The sequence below is a fragment of the Solea senegalensis genome, linkage group LG2, assembly GCF_019176455.1.
Source record: "Solea senegalensis isolate Sse05_10M linkage group LG2, IFAPA_SoseM_1, whole genome shotgun sequence".
In the NCBI taxonomy this organism is placed as follows: domain Eukaryota; kingdom Metazoa; phylum Chordata; class Actinopteri; order Pleuronectiformes; family Soleidae; genus Solea; species Solea senegalensis.
The window spans coordinates 35,353,862-35,376,288 of NC_058022.1; the positions used below are offsets into that span (position 1 = coordinate 35,353,862).

Sequence of the window (22,427 nt, forward strand, 5' to 3'; positions counted from 1 at the left end):
TCCCAAACAATGTCCAGAGCGTCGCAACAAGCGTCAGGACAGACATTCAGAGCGTCGCGTCAAACGTCCAGAGCGTCAGGACAGACATTCAGAGCGTCACGACAAACGTCCAGAGCGTCAGGACAGACATTCAGAGTGTCACGACAACGCCAGAGTGTCAGAACAGACATTCAGAGTGTCACGACAAACGTCCAGAGTGTCAGGACAGACATTCAGAGCGTCGCGACAAACGTCCAGAGCATCAGAACAAGCGTCAGAGCATCAGGACACATTCAGAGCGTCATGACAAGCGTCAGAGCGCCAGGACAGACATTCAGAGCGCACGACGACAAGCGTCAGGACGACATTCAGGCGTCACGACAAACGCCCAGAGCGCCAGTACAGACATTCAGAGCGTCGACAAGCAGAAGCGCCAGGACAGACATTCAGGCGTCATGACAAGCGTCAGGCGTCAGGACAGACATTCAAGCGCCATGACAAACGTCCAGAGTCTCAGGACAGACATTCAGAAGCGTCCAAGCGTCAGGACGACATTCAACGTCAAATGTCCAGAGTGTCAGGACGAACATTCAGGCGTCATGTCAAATGTCCAGAGCGTCAGGACAACATTCAGCGTTACGACAAATGTCCAGAAGCGTCAGGACAGACATTCAGCGTCGCGACAAGCGTCCAAGCGTCAGGACAGACATTCAGCGTCGCGTCAAATGTCCAGAAGCGTCACGAGACATTCAGAGCGTTCGACAAATGTCCAGAGCGCCAGGACAGACATTCAGAGTCGCGACAAGCGTCAAGCGTCAGGACCATTCAGAGCGTCACGTCAAATGTCCAGAGTGTCAGGACAGACATTCAGAGCGTTACGACAAATGTCCAGAGCGTCAGGACAGACATTCAGGCGTCGCGACAAAGCGTCAAACTAGCAACAAACCTCGAGATGACAAGCGTCAGGACACATTCAGAGTGTCAAGCGTCCAAGCGTCAGACAGACATTCAGCGTCACAAGCGTCAGAGCGTCAGGACAGACATTGTCAGGACAGACATTCAGAGCGTCACGTCAAACGTCCAGAGCGTCAGGACAGACATTCAGAGCGTCACGTCAAACGTCCAGAGCGTTCACCAAAGGCTTCACTAAACAGAGTCGGCGATAAATATGATTCAACAAAAAGCTAAGCAGAAAACAAAGACGTCCAGAATCAACATCTGAAAAGACGTTGAAGGAGTTAAACCTGACGCCAACCTGCTGCCCAATGTTCTTGGCCCAGAAGAATGTGAATCTCAGTGACGTGGATCATCTGGTTCTTCAAACACTCCACACTAGAGAGCATACGTGGACACAGACGAGGAGATTAGGCCACAGGTGGCTGGAGAAGTGCCGACGTTCACGCGGCAACAAAGTCCCTATCGCAAACTATTACCCACTTTCAGGGCTGATAAAAAGCTTCTGCTGTGATCCTATCAAATGATTACCTCCACTTTCCTGCTCGCCAGCGATGTGGAAACAAAATGTTTCCGGTGGCAAACAAATACAGAAATGGTTTGAGGTGATTTTTTTCCCCCCCGTCTTTGTTTGGAAAGCAATTTATTTTCGGAATATTCATGAAGCCGTGGCTCCCGACGACGCACAATTCTGGAACAAATAAAGGTATTAGTGCATAATTCAATTAAATTTGCAATGCAAAACATGGAATTATCTCAGCTCGCTGCTGGAATGAGCTCCAGCAGCTGATTTTTGGACTGAATGGAACCGTCTTCATTTCTATAATCATCACCTTAAAGCCGACGTTGACATACTGTATGTTTGACTTATTCCTCCTCTGTCATTTTGCCCTGCTGGGAAACAGTAGCCGCTCACAGGAGCTTGTTTCGGGATTATTCTGGGCTGTGCGATCAAAACACTAGTTTGTGGCCGGGGCCTGTGCAATTACACGGGTCCAGAATAGTGCTGAACCTGGTCCAAAGGCCGGCCTGTAATCAGCACAGGCCTCCACAGCTGCACCAACGTGAGTTTCACATCTGATTGTCGAGTCTTCTAGTTCATGCTAATGAATAAAATACACTAATTAGATACTGGATTTATCACCAGATTGTAATAATCATGAAGTTAAATGCATGGATCAAGGATTCATAGGTTGGAGTGTTTTTCTCAACAATGAGAACCAGTTTCTGGAGGACAACAGATCAAAAATGGACTCGATTCATTCAGGAAATAATGGACCGATGAATCTATGATGAACGTAATCATTCATTGCAGCTCGACACATGGTGTTTTGGTGCTACCTTATAAGGACAATTCATATGTTGTTTTAACGTATTAAATGTAAATTAGTTGCAGTAAAATTTAACACACTTCTCACTCTCTTCCTCCCTCTGTCAGCTCCTTGTCTCCTTGTGTCTCCTCCTCATGCCAGTACAGACTCTCCTTGTTAGATCTCCCCCCCTCCGGGCTCCTTCTTCATGTCATGTTTGCTTTGAAGCCGCTCTGCTGCTATGTCATGTTCTCTGTCTTTTGTCCTCTCATAAACAAATACGCTCTACCATTCTCCCTCCCTCCCTCCCTCCCTCCCTCTCTCCCTCCCTCCCTCCCCTCCTCGTCTTGGTAAGCAGCTTTCCGCTCGCCGGGCTACACCGTTTTGTGGCAGCGTCCCAAACAGCGGGTAGACAGCGGGACGGGCGTGCCAGCACATCCACCTGTGCTCAGTGGACAGACAGTGTCCAGGTCAGTGACTGGGACACGTTAGCGGCAGCTAATCTCACCAGTTAACCAAATCTGACATCAGTATCCTGCATCAAACAGGGACGGGTATCAGGAACTGACAAGAACCTCCTTATTGCTGGATTAAAACACGTGTTGTGTTCTTGTGTTTCTTTCTCTAAGACATCACGGACTGTTGCCAGCGACAGGAATCGAGCACTGGTATGAAACTGGTGGGAGTTCCTCACTAATCAGCACCAAAGTTCTTGACCAACGGTGAAGTTTAGTGCTGGAGAGAGTCCATAATTTCCCCCAATTTAAGGGACAGATACATTTGCACAACATTAGCAAAGCAAGGCAGCGTGTAGAAAGAAAACACAATGGGACCCAACACAGAGCCCTGTGGTACACCACCGGAAAACACTAGCACAGATTGCAACTTCCTAACTGTTCTGATGGATGATGATGACGTTTACGAGCTCTCTAGTCACTGTGGTGGACAAACACTTGAAAAAACAACAACAACCTCTTTTTGATAAATTATGTGAAAATGTGGCGAGAACAGGGTAACGCTAGAAACACAAAATTAGCAAAGCTAACATATCTGTGACTGCTCACAGAAGCTCCCGCCTCCGAAAAACTTCATTAAAGGTAACAATTCTGTTTGAAAGTGTAGCTATTTACTCAAAACACCGTTAGCATCACGTTTAAGGACATAACAATGACTTGAGAGACACGTTTGGACACGTAGCCGCTACAGTGTAGAGTCAGTGTAAACAAGGGAGCATGACTCGTCATTTATCGGTTAAATCGGGAGAGTCTGCCCTCTGGTGGCGGTTTAAAGAGAGAGACGTATAAATCAATAAGTAGTGTTATCAAATAAGCTACGTCACCAACCACCAAAATATAGTCAAATATCAATACAAGTATCCATAAGTATCAGTATATCTGACCAGGATCAGTAACAGTGTCATCATCAAATCCACATTTGTAAACACTAACTTTTTCAGACACTGATGTGTTTGTGTGTGTGCGTGTGTGTGTGTGTGTGTCTGAGTTTTCATTCATTAAGACTGTGGGCACAAAACCGTCCAGGGCTTTTGCCTCTGGGCATGAAGCTCTCTGTGTGTGTGTGTGTGTGTGTGTGTGTGTGTGTGTGTGTGTGTGTGTGTGTGTGTGTGCGTGTGTGTGTGTGTGTAGGCCATCTATCACAGTGACAGGCTGCTGCGTGTTTACTTAATGATGTGGGGGTTTATTTATGAAGTGATGGCCGACGTGTGGGAGGGAGGGGGGGAGGCAGGGAGGGAGGGAGGGAGAGCGCGCGGCGAGAGATTGAGACAGCCCGAGGATGTGACATTAAAATATCATCAAGGTGATGGATGTCCGCACACGCGACATTAGAGCGAAATACAAAAAACAGCTGTGCGACGGATGACGACTCGTATCTGGACTTACGAGTGTGTGTGTGTGTGTGTGTGTGTGTGTGTGACTTCTGTGTTCATTTGTGTGTCACATGTGCTGCCAGTGTTGTTTACGATTCACAGGGTAATGAGCTGAGGATAAGACCAGTGTGTGTGTGTGTGTGTGTGTGTGTGTGTCATTGTTATGCTGGCCCGTGCTGCGTGTGGTCAGCAGTGATGCACATACAGTTGAGTTACCTCACAATAAACATGTCACGACACGCGCCGGAGGAACTGATGCGAGGCTGCAGCACAGGAAGTGGACGTAGGTAAGAAGGTGAGATGTCCAAATCAAGCCACTAGGGGGCAAATGTAAATAAATGCAAATAATGCAGTATCTGTGTTATCACAACAAGAATGCGGCCTTTGAAAACTGTCGTTTTTTTTGACCGCTCAATCACGTAAACCAAGGTCCATAGAGAAAATGAGCGATTTTAGATCGCAGGGACACAGGAGCTGCTGATCAACCACTGCCTCGTTTGTTGAGTTATCATCACTAAGATTTCTCAGAAAGGCAGAAAGAGTGGAAAAAACACACAAAACAACACATTTTAACTTGCCGATGGAGGCACGAGTGGATCAGCGTCTCCTCTAAGCTGTGACGTAAAATCGACAGTTTTCTCTATGGGGTTTGGTGTGGGAGAGTGAGTGGTTTACAGACTCCAGTTTCCTGTTGGAAAAGTGTGTCTCACAGTGAAATAAAGTCTTATGTTAGTGGGGGAGTGTTTTGTCGAGTCACTAAAATTGTCCTCAGGTCTATTCTTGACCAAGTCGTCTTACAAAACAACACAAACGTCGTCGTCCGTGGACGTGTGGACAGACAGACTCTGTCTCACCCACAGCAGGTCCCTGGTTCATGTGGAAGTTCTCCCAAAGCTTTTTCCATAAAAAGAAAGCGGTCGTCAAGAATCTTAATTGGCCATCAAGACACGACAGAGAGCCTATCATTAGCATATAGAGGGACAAGTGTGACCTATACACAGACAGGGAACATGGGGGACGGGTCAAACTAAAGACAGATAGACAGACGGAGACACGGGAGCAGCAGACAGTCACTTCAATGATTCTCCCCGCACACAGACATAAACAGGTATCGAAATAAGCGTCTTATCGTTTATGTTAGCTTAGGTCACAGTGTTATTCGGCGTCCTCCGGCACTCGTCTCGTCCCTCTGTCTCTGTGACACACTCACAGAGACAGAGGGACGGTCGCGGCGAGAAAACCCTTTCAACCATTCAAGGCTGCAGAAAAACGGCTGAGCAGAAAAGAGCGGCGCGGTGGCACGGCGGCTAAAAGGATGATCGTACAAGGCCGAAGTGTTTGAGCTCAAGTGGTCTGCGTTTACTCTGTACTCACACACACGCGCACACACACACACACACACACACACACACACACAGAGAGTGAATGAATTAATGAAAAAGACGAGCAGACAGAGAGAAACATGATGTCAGAGTGCAGGAGAATCGTGAGTGTCCACACATGAACCCACGTCCGCTGTGTGCATGTGTTGCCATGGTAACGACGTTCATGTCAACACACTTGTGACACGCGGGGAAGAATTTCTTGAACCTTCCAGGACCAATTCCATCAAATTCAAGTACTTTTCTTGAACTTTCCAGGACCCATTCCATCAAATTCAAGGACTTTTATTAGATTTTCCAGGACCAATCCCCTCACATCAGCGTCAGGAGACATTTACCTAAATACCAAGTTCACTTCTTTCTTGCACACAATTCAAGCACTTTCAATGACCCACATCCATTTGGGGCAATTTCCAAGGATTTCAAGGACCGTGGGAAGCCTGCGCTGCCATGTGTTGCGTCAGGAGACGATTTGAAAGACCCACCTGTAGAAATGTGATTTTTATTGCATTTCAAACCAACTCCAAATGTCCTTTCAATCGGATTTTGGGATATAAACTAATTGAATGTTTTATTTTGTTCAGTCTCAGAATAAAATCTGTACATGCAACACAATGAGGTTTTTTTTTTTTTAATGTATTAAATGATTTTATTTATCATTTTTCATGAATTAAAAACAGTGGATTTAAATTATGGAGACTCACTGTCCACTGCCCTGTGTGTGTGTGTGTGTGTGTGTGTGTGTGTGTGTGAGAGGATTGTGGGTAACATGAGGCTTAACATAAATAAAAGTCTGACTGTGGTCAGGACATCTATTCATGTCTCTGCTTATTCTTTCTGGTTTTCAACCCCCTACACAGTTACAGTGTGTGTGTGTGCGTGCGTGTGCGTGTGCGTGTTGTTCGTCCTTTATTCTTAACGACTTTCCTCGCCGCTAAAATAAAGGCGAAACATGTTAAAACTCACACTTTTTTAAACGGTGATTGTTGAATTGAATTATTTAACTATTTAACTTTATTATTCTGTTAAAACCAAAACTGAGGCGGAGTTTGTTTTAGTCCCGTTCACAGACTTTCACAATCACTAACATTTAAACAGAACATTGTTTAAAGACATATTTTTGAATCATAGCAACGCAGTCGACGAGCGACAACAATCGACGTGTGGAGAAACTCCACGAGCACCAGTGCAAACAAGAAGGGGCTCAGACCTAATCCCTGATCTAATCCCACCCTCACACACTTCTCTGCCACTCCAGACCTCCTTTAAACACAACGCTCTTCACTACAAGTGAGGAAAATGCCACTTTTAAGCATTACTTTGAAACGTAATGACACTTAAACATGAAAGACATGGACAGAGGAAAGAGGTTTGTGGGTTTTTTTCACAACTTCCTGCATCATTTTCTTTCAGTTTCTATTCTTACAAGTGTGAGTGTGAATGTGGCGTTTCATTATCAGTCTCCCCGGGAGACAAAGCCTCTGCCGGGTTAGGGTTTTACCGAGCGATGCCACAGCTCCTTCTTCTTCTTCTTCTTGTGTTTTTTTATTTTCTCTGGCAGGAACGAAGACGGGGTTTCTCAGAGACGACAACAAAGGGAAGGACTCGGCCAGATTCAGAATCTGGATCAAAATGGGATTTTCTGCATCCCATTTGAAAATGGCTGGCAAATGGCTATCGATTTCCACGAGGGTGAGCACGTGTGCCGAGGGTTCAGGAGTGTGCGGCGCTAAATGAAATCATTCCTCAGGCTGGATCGATACAGAGTTCAGGGGCATTTAGCGGCGCAGCCGAGCGAGGGGAGGCAACTACAGTGAGAGCGCGTCACACCGAAAACAAGACAAGAAGGTCGAGTGGACCACACTGTCACACAGGAGAGGAGATGAAAGTGTGTGTGTGTGTGTGTGTGTGTTGAAATGTCACCAGTCTAACAGATCTCTCCATAAACTAAATGAGGAGGAGAGCGGGCGTCGCCTCGCTGGCACACAGCAACTCCAAATGTTAACAAGAGAACCGAGAACAACACACACACACACACACACACACTTAACACAAGACTGTCTGTCTGTCCACTCACGTCTTTATCTCGCGGTTAAACATCTGTTTCTAACAAGAAACTGAGGTTTGAATCACCGAAGCACTCTCCCACACCAAAGCCCATAGAGAAAATCAGCGATTTTAGCTCACGGGGACACAGGAGCTGCTGGTCCGCTGCTGCCCCGTGTGGTCACTTTGCGTCACTGACGTTAATCTGAACGAAGGAGTTCAAACGCCGAATTTTACAAAATAACACGTTTAAATCTAGTGATGGATGATTGTGATGGAGGCAGCGGTGGATCAACGTCTCCTGTGATGTGATGTTAAAATCGCTGAGTTTCTCTATGGGCTTTGGTGTGGGAGAGTGAGCGCTTTACAAACGTCAGTTTCCTGTCTGTCTCAAACATCTGTCTCACAGTGAGATAAAGACATGAGCATGTTCTTCAGACATCATAGACTGAAGCAGACATGGATTTTATTGGACGACGCTAAAATCGTCCTTGTCCCGGTTTATTCTCGGTAAAGTCGTCTGTCCGTGAAAACACTCACCCGGTTCGGGTCGTTCTCCAGGAGCCGGCGCCGCGCTGCGTCGAGGTCCTCGTACACGGGAGCGGCTCGAGACCGCGGGTAATCCTGACGCACGCCCTGGAAATGCTGATCGCTGCAAGAGGCAGACAGAGAGAGATTTTCAAAATAAAATCCAAGGTATTTGCTAGTTTATGTGAGAAAATGAAACATGTTTTCATAATAATTTAAGCATTGGAAGTTTTTTTTTTTTGTGACATTACAACATTTGCTGACACTTTTTTGGGAGAATCAGTGATAATTTCCATAAAATGAGTCCATTTACTTCATCTGTTTTGTCTGTGATTGTCTGTATCACTGTTTTTCTTTTTCTTTGTTTTTTGTAAAACACAAAAACACTGGACAAAAGGGTGAGTGTTGTCCAACACACGGTGTGTTTGACATGGTTATGGTCTGACCTCCAGATACATACGACAGAGACAGAGACAGAGACAGAGACAGAGACAGAGACAGAGGCAGAGACAGAGACAGAGACAGAGGCAGAGGCAGAGACAGAGGCAGAGACAGAGGCAGAGGCAGAGACAGAGACAGAGACAGAGGCAGAGGCAGAGGCAGAGGCAGAGGCAGAGACAGAGGCAGAGGCAGAGACAGAGACAGAGGCAGAGACAGAGGCAGAGGCAGAGACAGAGACAGCAGAGACAGACAGAGGCAGAGGCAGAGACAGAGGCAGAGACAGAGGCAGAGACAGAGGCAGAGGCAGAGACAGAAAACTGAAGCGTACATGTGTGTGTGTGTGACTTTAACCACATAGAAAGCTCACCGTGTAAAATCTGTACTGCTTAAGTCAACAATCACTGTGTATGTGACTGTAAACTCAAGCTTGTGTCACTCTGTAATCCACTCACTCTCCCTGCACCAAAGCCCTTAGAGAAAATCAGCTATTTTACATCACAGCTCACAGGAGTCGTTGATCCACCTTTTCCCTTGATGAGTAAGTTTAAATGTCTTATTTTGTAAAATTCTGTGTTTGAAATTCTTGGTTCAGATTGACCTCAGTGACACAGAGTGACCACACGAGGCAGCAGTGGACCAGCAGCTCCTGTGTCCCCGTGAGCTAAAAACGCTGATTTTCTCTATGGGCTTTGGTGTGAGAGAGTGAAATTCAGTTTCCAGACAAAACAATGTTGAGAAAAGGTGGCAAATATGTTCTTAAGATATCGTAGACTTAAACAGGAATAGATTTTATCAAGCTAGTTGTTTGTTAAGTGGCTATAATACAGTTTTATAAGCTAAAAGTGCAGGAGTTCACAAAGTTCATTTACCAATTTTTCCTAGTGGAGCACGTTTGATGCAGCTTTCTCGATACAAAAGAGCTGAGTCACACACACACACACACACACACACACACACACACACACGCACACACACACACACTCTCTGTGCTGGTGTGAAAAATGTTGCCTTCAGTGGACGCTCAGGTCACAGAGTTCCATCGTGAGTCACTGCCACAGAGAGAGAGAGGAACTTGTGTGCTGCTCTGAAGACGACGCTGGTGTTTTATAAAGATGGATATCTCACGCACGCACACACACACACACACACACACACAGACACACACACACACACACACACACACACACACACACACACACACACACACACACACACACACACACACACACACACACACGTTCGACATTCATGACATGAGGGGACATTGCATTGACTTACATTCATTTCCTGGAGACTTACTCTAACCATAACCACAATTACTACTGGCCTAATCCTAATCCTAACCCTAACCCTAATAACTCTCAATCTCAGCCTAACCTTAAAACATACCTTCACCTTAAAATGTAGTAATTTACGTTATGGGGACTTGCTTTTTGTCCCCACAAGGAAGACAAGTCCCCATAATGTGACTGTGTAAACAGGTTTAGGTCCCCACAACATTAGTAATACCTGGACACACACACACGCGCCGGCTAATTGTTGCGTCTTGAGTTTAACGACAGGTTTCACTGAGTAACTAATCAATAGAAATCCCTGCGTCCTGCAGACGGCCGTGCTGTTAAACTAATCACACTTAATCTCGTGTATTATTTATTTATTCTTTTCTTTTTTTATTACTTACTTACTTGGCCTCTGCCTCTGTGTGTGTGTGTGTGTGTGTGTGTAGCCATTAGCCAATCCCCGGGCCCGTAATTAGAGCTGCCATTTTGATTGAGCGCGCGCGTCGCTCTCCAAATGAAACAACACTGTAATTATCTCATTACGCCGCGGCCTCCATCACTGACAACGACAAACATCAGCATATGAGCGCTGAAGACGCAGGCTCAATCTCACCCAAGAGGAGGAGGAGGAGGGGGATTATTTTAAAACACGGAAATAAATAAAACACATCAGAATTCTGAGATTAAAGTCAGAATGATTACAAGAATTTTTAGATTAAGAAAAAAAAGTCAGAATTATGAAATTTAAATAAAAAAGATGATCATTTTGGGATTAAAGTGAGAATTCTGAGATTAAAATCAGAAATCCGAGGATTAAAAGATAACATTCAGATTTCAGGAAAAAAAAAAAGATGGGATTCTGAGGGAAAAAGTCAGAATAAGTAAGAAAAATGCAGAATTTTGAGGGATTAAAGTCAGATTTCTGGGAAAAAGAGGTCAGACGTTAGAATTCACATCATTTTAGTTTAAGAAAAACAAAATTAGAATTCTGAAATGTAAGTCTGACTTCTCAATAAAAGTCAGATTAAAGTGAGAATTCTGAGAATTTTGTGATGAAGAAAAAACGTCACAACTGTGGCATTAAAGTCAAAAATTGGAACAATTTATGTCAGAATTCTGAAACTAAAGCCAGAATTTCTGATTTGACTCTGAGATTAAACTCAGCATTCAGACAAGAGACATTTCTGGCTTAATGAACATCGTGTGAATGTTCCTCTATAATGAGATGATCGTTCCTTTCTCAGATTGAATCAAATATGGACACAGAGAAAGCTCACGTGTAGGTTTATAAATACGTTGACGCAGACATTGATCTTCTTTAGAGAAGCGTGATGTATGGACGTCTAACAAGTTCAGAGCGAGCGCCCGCGGACTCAAACCATCAATAAATCAATAAAGGCTTGTTTTGCCATATTAGCTTCAACCACACCAGTTGATACCACTTAAGTCGGACGACTTCTTCCTTCATGTATCATATTTCAGAGTGTGCGCCGCCGCCGCCGCCGCCGCGCTGATCTGACGGCGAGCGAGCGCTGGAGGACGAGATGAGACGGCGGAGCAGGAAATGAAAGACGCGTCAGGCGACAGAATGAGAGCAGAGCCAGAAGTGAACAACTTGGAAAAGAGTGACAGAGGGAACTGGAGTGAGAACAAAACTAAGCGTCACATGAAAGAGAACACGCCGCTATCCTGTGGTGTGAGACACTCTCACAGCCGACTAATTAGGAAGCGTGTGTCGCCGCCATCGCCGCCATCGCCACCGCCTCGGGCTGGTTTTGGTGGCTTTCTCTTGCTGTGGTGAGATTTTTATTTAAACACAAAAAAAGAACCAGTACGGCAGGTTTGACTTCAGCGGCCGCCTGCTGTGTTGGAAGCACACATTCAAGTCAACGGTCAGCGTTTGCTTGCACCGTGCAGCACCATTCTACGCCATGACTTCATACTTCCTCCTCAACGTGGGCGGAGTCGTCATAGCACGGCGTCATTTTAAATGCGACACAAAAACACAAACTAATGAAATTTCCATGGCTAAATGTTGGAGATTCATCTTAATTAGGGTTTTTGTAATGTTTGAGCGTTTTCGTAATGTGTTAGCGTTTCATTAGTGTTTGAGCGTTTCCTTAGTGTTTGAGCGTTTTTGTAATGTTTGAGCGTTTCCTTAGTGTTTTAGCATTTTTGTAATGTGTTAACGTTTCCTTAGTGTTTTATTGTTTTGTTAGTGTTTCAGCCGTCTTTGTAATGTGTTAGCGTTTCCTTAGTGTTTTAGTGTTTTTGTAATGTGTTAATGCGTTTTTTTTTGTAATGTTTGAGCGTTTCCTTAGTGTTTAGCATTTTTGTAATGTGTTAACGTTTTTTTTAGTGTTTTTTTTGTAATGTTTGTTTTCTTAGTGTTTTTGTTTCCGTGTTTTGTAATGTTTGCGTTTTCTTAGTTTTTTGTAATGTTTGTTTTAGTGTGTGTTTTAGTGTTTTTGTAATGTTTAGTGTGTTTTGTAATGTTTGAGCCAGTGTTTTTGTAATGTTTGCCGTTTTCTTAGTGTTTTGTAATGTTTGAGCGTTTTTGTAGTGTTTTGTAATGTTTGAGCGTTTTCTTAGTGTTTTTGTAATGTTTGAGCGTTTTCTTAGTGTTTTTGTAATGTTTGAGCGTTTTCTTAGTGTTTTAGCATTTTTGTAATGTGTTGGTGTTTTTGTAATGCTGTGTTTTGTTAAATGTTGTAATGTTTGGCACTCCAGGGCCACTGTACAAAACATCCATCATCCAGTGACTTAAAAGTGGCCCGTCGTCTCTGAGCTCTTTCTCAGGCGACGTCTAAACCTGACGACCAGAGAAGTTTCTTCCAAAAAAAGACCTTCAAGAATTCGAGTCACCGTGGCAACGATGTATCGTGTTTGAACTGTGGTAAAAATGCAGGAGCATGTTCACTGATTTGTCACTGGCTCACTTTCATCTTTCCTCAGCACAGTGACACATTTTTTTTACAAACACACCTCTCACAAGTCTTTAAATCTCTCCACTTTGGCCTCGCTTTCTCTTTTTTCCACCCCTCACTCGTCTTTCATCTCATCGTTACCCCCCCCGGTTACTTGCTCCAGCTACAAAGAGCGCCTTCAGGCTAATAAAATTTGACAAGCATAGCTAACCTTTTTTTTCTCCACAGGTCAGGCCTCGAGCGCGGCTCTAATCAAATGTGACGCCCATCACGACACACACCTGCCATTGAAGGCCTAATGAAAATGTCCAACAGCAAATTAAGGAGACTGAGTCAAGAGTGTCCACAGTTGACAGCGTCTCAGTTGACGAAACCACGCAAACGCATGCACGCCACGCACGAGAGATCTTTCATAAGCTCCGTGTAGGACTCACTTCCTCCTCGGCGTCATTAAAACAGCGTCATGAAAAAAGATGAAAGAAACAGATACGCTGTTCCCTCGGAAACGATCAAAGCCCCCGGCGTGCCGCGGCAATAATGGAAGCTTTACAAAACACGAGGAAAAAATGGATTTTAGCCACGTCACAAAGCAACATCTACACCTGCTCGTGTCTACAAGTTATTAAAAACGTGTAAAAGTTCTTTTCCTTACAGTTCAGCAGCCTTTTCTGACTTGAAACTCAACTTTATGTCCCTCTAACATTGTACACCAAAGTCCATAGACAAAACTGGTGATTCTACATCACAGCACACAGGAGTTATTCAGCCACCGCTGCCTCCATTTATACATTCAAACGTGTTGTTTTGAGAATTCTGTGTTTGTAAACCTGTGTTTGCATTAACTCAGTGACACAAAGTGACCACACGAGGCAGCGGTAGACCAGCAGCTCCTGTGTCTCTGTGAGCTAAAAACGCTGATCTGTGAGCTAAAAACGCTGATTTTCTCTATGGGGTTTGGTGCAGGAGAGTTCCGTGCAGAAAAGGCTTTTTAACAACGAGATAAAGCAACAAACACATTGCAAAGACATTTTAAACTTAATAGGTGATGATTTCATTGAGTTAAACTCTATATGTCAGGAAATAAAAAGTAAACTGAGAGAGAACACTTCTATATACTGTAAATACAGCAGGGGAGATTAGACCAATATTGTTTGAGCAGTGGTGTAAGAGTCGCTGGACCACACACAGCGCTGTTGCTAGGTTACGCTGGGCTACAACATGCGGGCGTCTGTTTCTGACCATGTCTGTGTGAATGAAAAAGCACAGGAGGGAGGGGTGGGTGGGCGGGTCTGACCTCACGAGTGGCTGTGGGTGTTTCAACAGCCGCACAAGACACTGCGAGTGTGTGAGTGACTTCCTCTGAGCCGCAGGTGCAAATATGTGCGAGTCTTGGATGTGGGAAGTGAGCGGGTGAGGTCGTCCACCTCTCATAATACCCACAATAACATCATCGCACACGTGGTGATTATAGTTCTTCTTTGTGTGTGTACGGGTGGGCTGAGCCCTAAGACATGTAAACCAACCACTGAGCATAAAACCGGCCAATGGGAAACCTTGAATTCTGCAGCTATAACAGCTTTATAGGAGCATAAGTGAGGTTTTGGTAAAGTGCATGTACGACGTACTGACACACAGACAAACTTAGCTCATAAAAATAATATGTTTGCTGCTTTTACTCACTGCTAAAAAGCTTTTTTCTGCCTGGAAACTGAAGTCTGTAAAACACTCACTCTCCTGCACCAAACCCCATTGAGAAAAGCGACAATTTTACATCACAGCACACAGGAGGTGTCGATCCACTGCTGCCTCCATGAATACGTTCAAATGTGGTATTTGGTGATCTCCTTTGTTTGGATTCACCTAAATGCCTAGAATGTACGAGACAAAGCAGCAGCAGAGCAGCAGCTCCTGAGTCTGCATGAGCTTAAAACACAGACTTCTTTCACTGGACTTTGGTGCGGGAGAGTGAGCAGCGAGATAAAGCAGCAAACATCCGCTTACACTAACACTTTTAGTACGGACGGCTAAGACACGGAAACCAAACAACGTCCACTAATGATGTTATTCCACCTTTAATTCTCTCTCCATCCGTACAGTGAACAATCCAAACAAAGGCTGCTCGTCCATCATGCTAATGCTGAAGACTATCTAATATCCATTAAGAGCAAAGACCAGACAAGTGACACAGTGAGAGAGTGAGAGAGTGAGAGAGTGAGAGAGTGAGAGAGTGAGAGAGAGAGAGGCTGGTAATGAAGTAGCCACCACTCGTGGATGAGAGCTAAAGTGGTCTAACAGATCTGTCAGGCTGCTACACTGTGGCTAATTATCCCTCGTCCTCTTTTGTCTGCATCCTCTGCTCTGTCACTTCTCCACTCCTGAGTTTACTTCGGCCTCGCTCGCATGTTTTCTGTCTCTTCCTCTTCGTTTCCTCCCGCTCTCTCTCTCTCTCTCTCCATCTGCCACCGCCTTCCATTTCCCATCTGTCTCTTTTCCACGTCTCTCTCTCTCTGAATCCTCTCTTTTCTCTGGATTAGATTTTTTTTTTTTTCCTTGATTTGCAAGTCAATAGTAATTTCTGTCAAGAGTTTAAATTGAGGGGGGAAAAGTTTTTAATGTGGCCTCAATTATTTCATGTGGGAAATGATACATTTGCATTAAAACCTCTTTTTATGACCAGATTCATGAGCTCTGATAAGAGTTTTATGAGTGAATACACTTTTTGGATCAAAACAAAGTCTACTTTATATTAACAACATGTTTGCCACACTTTCTCTTTGTCAGACACGGAACCTCCGTCAGTGAGCTCCAATGTTTCAGCATTGAAAAAAATCTTTGTTCAGATTTACTTCAGTGACACAGAGTGACCACACGAGGCAGCAGTAGACCAGCAGCTCCTGTGTCGCCGTGAGCTTACATCGTAGAGTTTGGTGCGGCACAGAAATGTGATTTTCCGGTCAAAAAAAGTCACAAAATGTAGATTTTATGAGCTGAGTCTGTTGCTAAGTGGCTAAGAATTCTCCCTTTAACTGTTTTTGTTTCAAGTTTTTAAGCCTTATGCGCAAATTTGCTCATTTTCAGCTTGAGTGTGTGGGAACATTCATATACTCGAGACTGTGTGGAGACTGAAAGACGTGGTGGCTCCATGTTTTCTGGTTTCTGACGCCATATTGTGCAAAGACTATAAAAATGTGCTAAGAAAAGTCTTATTATAGATATTTAAGATGTAAGATGAAGAGAGAGACGCAGCAGAGATGCTCCTCCCACCTCTGACTCACCTGCTGTTTGCTTGCTGATTCTGCTGATTCTGCAGATGAGGTCTGGGCTTGTTGACCTTGGCGTAGAGACCGTCCAGCTCCTCAGCAGAGACCTGGGCCACGTGAGGTCCAGATGCTGCTGCTGCTGCTGCTGCTGCTGCTGCAGGGGAGGGCGTGCGGCTGGCCAACGCCTGAGGTGACGGAGGCTGGCGGAAGTGGTCGATGCGGGCGTAGTTGGGGTCGCTGTCGTCGTCGGCCAAGTCGGGGAAGGAGCCCGTGTCCGGGGGGGCGTGGCCGGAGCGGACCTCAGCGTAGCGAGGATCGTAGCTGACGTGAGAGAATGAAGATTGACATTTTTATAGTCAACTGTTTATCAAAAATGCTTTTATTTTGAAATCCTATGAAATATCATTTTAAACAAATGGACATTGCGATATCTTGACAGAGGTTTTTCCCCCTAATAAAGCGCCCCCTACTGACCAGACTAGATGCTCACTGGCCCCCGGGTCATTTGGATCTGTGGCCCCTGCATTAATTATAGTTATTTACACTAACCTTTAACCTTAAAGGGCAGTAAAATCACAAAAGTGACCACTTTCATATTCAAAACCAATAAATTTAGTTCTGTTCCATCTTTGAGGATATTTTAGTGAAAGTCTTTTCCTGGATCCTGACTCTGAAGTGGACTCTTACCCGTCTCTGTTGTCGGGAACCCTGTGGTTCAGTTCCTCTTCACTCAGAGCCTCCAGTTTACTTTTGGCTGCTTTGGCCGCGTCTTTGCTCCGCTCGTCTTTCTTCTTGCCAAACCTGGAGACGCAGAGAGAGACTCGGAGTCAGGATTACGGGCCACAGTCGGAGTCAGGCGTGAACCGGCTGAGGATTACGGGCCACAGTCGGAGTCAGGCGTGAACCAGCTGAGGATTACGGGCCACAGTCGGGACACAACTCTGCAGAATGAGCATTTATGTCGTGGTGATAGAAGTGGATATAACATCAGCGCAGACGGCGAGTCGCCGCGCAGCATCCCCACATGAATATTTGAACGTTTTTGTCGGGAACAAAGCGGCCGTTAACTTCCTCGCCGTCATCATCATCATCATCATCATCATCATCATCATTATCGTGATCACTGTGCAGCGTTTTCACAGTTAAAATAAACTCCACACCTCTCAGCTTCACACTCTGAAGAAATTAAACCGAGGCCATTTCCTCTAAATATTTCATATTCTCTCTTTATCTCTCCGTCACATCTCGCCATTCTCTCTCTCTCTCTCTCTCTCTCGCCTCCTCCTCCTCTTCCTCCTCTTCCTCCGAGCTCCTGCTGAGCCAATCTAATGTCTGTGTTTATCTCATTAACAGCGAGCCACTTCTCATTACTGCTACAGGCGGATACGTGGTCTGAATGCTAACCGGCTGGAAACAGCGCTCAAACTCAAACCTGGTCAGGGACCCGGACTTGGCCCCGGTGCCGTCCTGCAAAACCAATTAGTGCCGAGTTGTTTTGTTTTTTTTTTTTACTAAAAACCCACTCACTTTGCTGATACCTGTGAGGGTTATTGTCGCCGGCGGCAGGTCACACACTCACACCGCTCTCCTTTCATCACACTCAAAACGTGCTTTTAGCCTCTTAAATAAACACTCACCTCATAAACTCAAGTCTACAAGATCTTAAGATTCTGTTTGTCACTTCATTTCTCCCTTACACGCACATTTGTAAAGCGCTCACTCTCCTGCACCAAAGCCCATAGAGAGAATCAGCGTTTTTAGCTCACAGGGACACAGGAGCTGCTGGTCTGCTGCTGCCTCGTGTGGTCACTTTGTGTCACCGACATTAATCTGAACAAAGGATTTCAAATGCCGAATTTTATAAAACGACACATCTGAATTTACGGACGGAGGCAACAGTGGACGAACAGCTCCTGTGTTGCTGTGAAGTGAAGTCGCTGATTTTCTCTATGGGCTTTGGTGTGAGAGAACAAGTTGTTTCAAAGCAACAAAACTGTTTCCAGTTTAACGACGAGTTAAAACACATTCAAGGAATTCAAATGGTTTTTTTTGTCATGCATAATCTATACTGTCCCTTTAAATCCTGCACCTGCAGCAGCCTTGTTTAATTTCTATTCCGTCTTCAGGTGACATCAGTGCCCCGCCCCCCCCAGTCTCTGCATCATCTCAATTTATTTAAGTTGGAAAACCTTTTTTTTTCCTTGATTTTTTTTTCATTATCATGCAGGAGGCAAACGCTGACGACCAATTATCTCAGTGAAGAATCGTACAGTGAGGACGCGGCGGAGAAGCGGTGTATCAGCGCCATTCATCTTAGTGCGCGCGTAAATATGTGATTATCCAAAATCCCAGGTTTATCTGTCTGAGCTGACACACACACACACACACACACACACACACACACACACACACACACACACACACACACACACACACACACACACACACACACACACACACACACACACACACACACACACACACACACACACACACACACACACACACACACACACACACACACACACACACACACACACACACACACACAGAGGGAGCTTTAATCAACATTCTGCAGGGGCAGAGGTCCACACTTGGACCCATCATTATTTCTGCATTAATTAGGGAAAAAGCAGCGTTTTCCTCACTGCATTGTCTGAAAGAAGAGGGAAGGAGGAAGAAGAGAGGGGGAGATAAGAAACGGAGAGAGTGGGACTCCTAATTAGAGACATGTACCTGCCATAAGGGAGGTGATTATCCTCCACACTCTCTCCGTCGCTCTACCTCATCCCTTCTTCTTCTTCTTCATCGTCAAACTCACACTTTTTCCCCCACAACTCGTTAACAACCGCTTTATTTAACAACCGCTTTGTCCCCCCCTCCCTCCCTCTCTCTCTCTCTCTCTCTCTCTCTGTTCCTTTTAGTTTTCTTCATTAATTCTTCCTCCCCTCCGTCCGTCTGCTCTGTCACTCGCTCACAAAATGTGACGGTTCATTTCCCGTCAAGTGCGAGACGGACGGCTGCCGTCACCGGATAAAGAGTAAATAAGAGAAAAGGAAAGAAAAGAAAAATAAATGACACGTCTTTATCCTGCGAGCTCGCGGCGGAGGTGAGGAAACGCACAAACACACAAACACACAGAGACTCAGAGAAAACACAACTCGCTCACGGTGAATTTGCATTTCTGTGATAATTATGAAGTGAAAATGCTCTTTGCAGCTCACCAACGTACAGTCCTAGTCACTTATTGTGACACAAAGGGGGAGGCTGCATGTTTCCAGTCTTATGTAATATGTTAAATGTGATTATTTTTAGAACATCAGTCACAGGTTTTTACAACATTTTTGGTTGTGTAACTTTTTCTTGTCATTTTTGTATCACTCATGGTTGTGTAACGTTTGTGACGCCAGTCTTCTTTTAACACGACATTTTGTTAAAAGTTCGGTACCACGTTTTTGTAACATTAAAAACATTTTTTTGTTTTTTTGGTGACTTTTTTTGACGATTGTAACCGTGTAACCATACGATGATGATGTCAACATTGTTTTTGAAATGCTGCTAATTATTTTCATTAAAACATTTTGTATGGATTTCTGTAAAACATATTTTTAAAACATTACAGCAAAACCTGCTTAAATCATCTCTGTTTGTGTAACATTCAAATGAAAACGTTTGTATTAATTTCTTCCAACATTTGTAAGATGTCTATAACGTAACAGAATTGTGTAACATTTTATAATGATGTCAGTCATTTAAGAAGAAGAAAAAAAAATTACTAAGTTGTTTTTGTAACAGTATTAGAAAATTACAAAAACCTTATTAAAGTATATCTTCACAACTTATTATTTTGCATGTCCTTGTTTCTCTAACAAACAGCCCTGTGGAGAAGCTAACATACATACACACAGTTGAGCAGCTATATATCAACACAGGAAGCACACACACACACACACACGCACACACACACACACACACACACACACACACACACACACACACACACACACACACACACACACACACACACACACACACACACACACAGGGTTACTCTGTGGGGAAGTGCAAACAGCCTCATGGAACGGGACATCTCATTAACTTAGCATTATCTACCTACACAACCACTCCATCAAACTCTCATTAGGGGGAGGCAGGGGGTCTGGGTGAGTCAGGCGGCTCTGGTGTCCCACTTAACACACTCCTCACTGTCACGGGAGCCGCTTGGAACCATTATTAGCGCGTCGCTGTCATCATTAGCCCCACTGATCCCTCCGTCGCCACCGCGTGTCACCCTAGCGGGGCTCCAGGTTCGAGAGGAGCCGACGCTGGACTGTTAGTTTGTACTGAAGAGACAGAGAGTTCCCTCTATAATGCATGTGCGTCACAGTGATATTGTTCAGGCTCGTATATATCGTCACTTTGGTTTATTTTTGTTGCTTTCTTTGCAGAAAAGGAGGGGATTTGTTGGTTGTGAGTTCAAATACTTCTGGGGGTTTTCCACAAGTGATGGGAACATGGACTGGTGTGGTGTTAGCAGTGATGCAGGCATTGTCCCAGATCTTTGTGAGGAAGAAGGAGCTGAGCCAGAAGATACCACGAGAAGACGACCATGGGACACACCCACAATCTGCCAACGGGAATTTATACAAGAATGTCTCCTTTGACGTCACTGCTTTGCTATCCTCTTTTTTGGTACCTGATACCTTTTTTGGTACCTGGTACCTTTTTGGTACCTGATATCTTTTTTGGTACCTGGTACCTTTTTGGTACCTGATACCTTTTTTGGTGCCTGGTATCTTTTTTGGTACCTGATACCTTTTTTGGTGCCTGGTACCTTTTTTGGTGCCTGGTACCTTTTTTAGAACACGTTCCAAGCTAGCTGAGCCGATACCAAAATGTGACGCCAACAGACTGCCGACCACTGATTGTGTCAGTTAAGTGTCATCACTGGAAGAGTCATGATTGTTGGGTTCGACACAAGAATCAGAGACAGAGGAGTCTGGTGTATTGACTGACAGCACTGCTGAACGCCGGCGATCATGAGCCCAATCACAACCACGCTCAGTGGTATTTCAGTTCAGTGACTGTCGGACAGAATCTGAACAAATCTTTTTAATCAACTGATTCTAATGATTCAGTTCCACCCAACAACTGCTTTGATGCGGCCATGCTATGACGACCCGACCCACGTCTATGAAGTAATACAACAACTTGCCTGATACAAAACGAGTAGAGTAGTAGTCCTAGAACTGTATGATGGAAAAACTCCATAAAGTGCTTCTGCCACCTTCTTGTCCATCTTTGGATTTCCTTCTAATCCACTGACTCTTCAAAGAACGTCACTTGCAAAGACATTTCCTGGACACTGACATAAAACTTTTAGCTCCTTCCTCTACCTCGTCTGGTCCAGGAAGACCTCAGATTACCCCAAAGAGGAGATAGGGAATATAGCGAGGGATAATGATGTCTAGAAACCCGTTTAGCGCGCTGCATTTGTGAACCTTCTCAGATAATTGGGAGAAAGTACTGTCAGAGCTGCACAGAGCTCCCAATATTCTTGGGAAAATGTCCCGGGACTGTGTGCGGTAACACAAATTACTATGGACAGGCTCCAGAACTAGTCCAGTGGTTCTGTTTCCCTCCCTTTCTCCTTCAGTATGTGCTATAAAATGACGTGGAAAACACTCATAACACCTCACAGACTTTCACACATTTAAGGAAACAAAAACCCTGATTTGGACAAAATGCAGCCGACCATTCTCACACTGCGAGGTCAGCTTGTCGGGGAGGAAGTGGCCTGTGAGTTTAATTACTGCAGCTACTGTCGCGGTGGTGACACATGCTCAGCTTTAGCCACGAGCTAATGAGGCTCCACATGCAACTCGGACATCACAGCGAGCCAGTGAGGCAGCGGTGTGATGTCACCGACCTGACCTGTGAAATTAACCGTCTGAGCAGAGAGTGACGCAGGAAACAGAAGAATTTAAACACACAGAGTCTGTGGCAATTACCCAGACTAACCCAAGAAAAACAAGTCCAGTCGCTACCGAGTCAGTTTGTTTTGGATAACGATGACCGGGAGGAACAGCGATCTACACTGACATCACGCCACAAAGGTTACGTGGCTCTGCAGACATATAAACTAGATCAGGGTCTCTCAATCCTGGTCCCTGGGGCCCCGGGCATGCACATTTGTCGCACCACAAGTTTACTTGTCCGGGAGCAGATTTAGCTCAAACTCTTGTAGAAACGTCTGCAGAGAAGAAGCAGCGCTTGTGTGGTTTCACGACACCATCCCGAGTTTTATCAACAATTAAATGAATCTGCCGCTACTTTTATGATCAATTTTTGCCGACTGTTGCGGCCCGACCCACAAGAAGCTGATTCTGTGGATCTACCAAAAACTAGTGTTACTGTTATTGACATTACTCT

General features: G+C 44.8%; 1 protein-coding gene across 1 annotated transcript in view; it reads right to left on the reverse strand.

Moving 5' to 3' along the window:
• LOC122783475 (partitioning defective 3 homolog B-like) overlaps positions 1-22,427 on the reverse strand; it is a 137,072-nt gene that overhangs the window by 35,376 nt on the left and 79,269 nt on the right. The window contains 3 exon segments of the mRNA XM_044048302.1: positions 8,100-8,211; positions 16,011-16,316; positions 16,683-16,796. Coding sequence (XP_043904237.1) covers positions 8,100-8,211; positions 16,011-16,316; positions 16,683-16,796 — 532 coding nt within the window.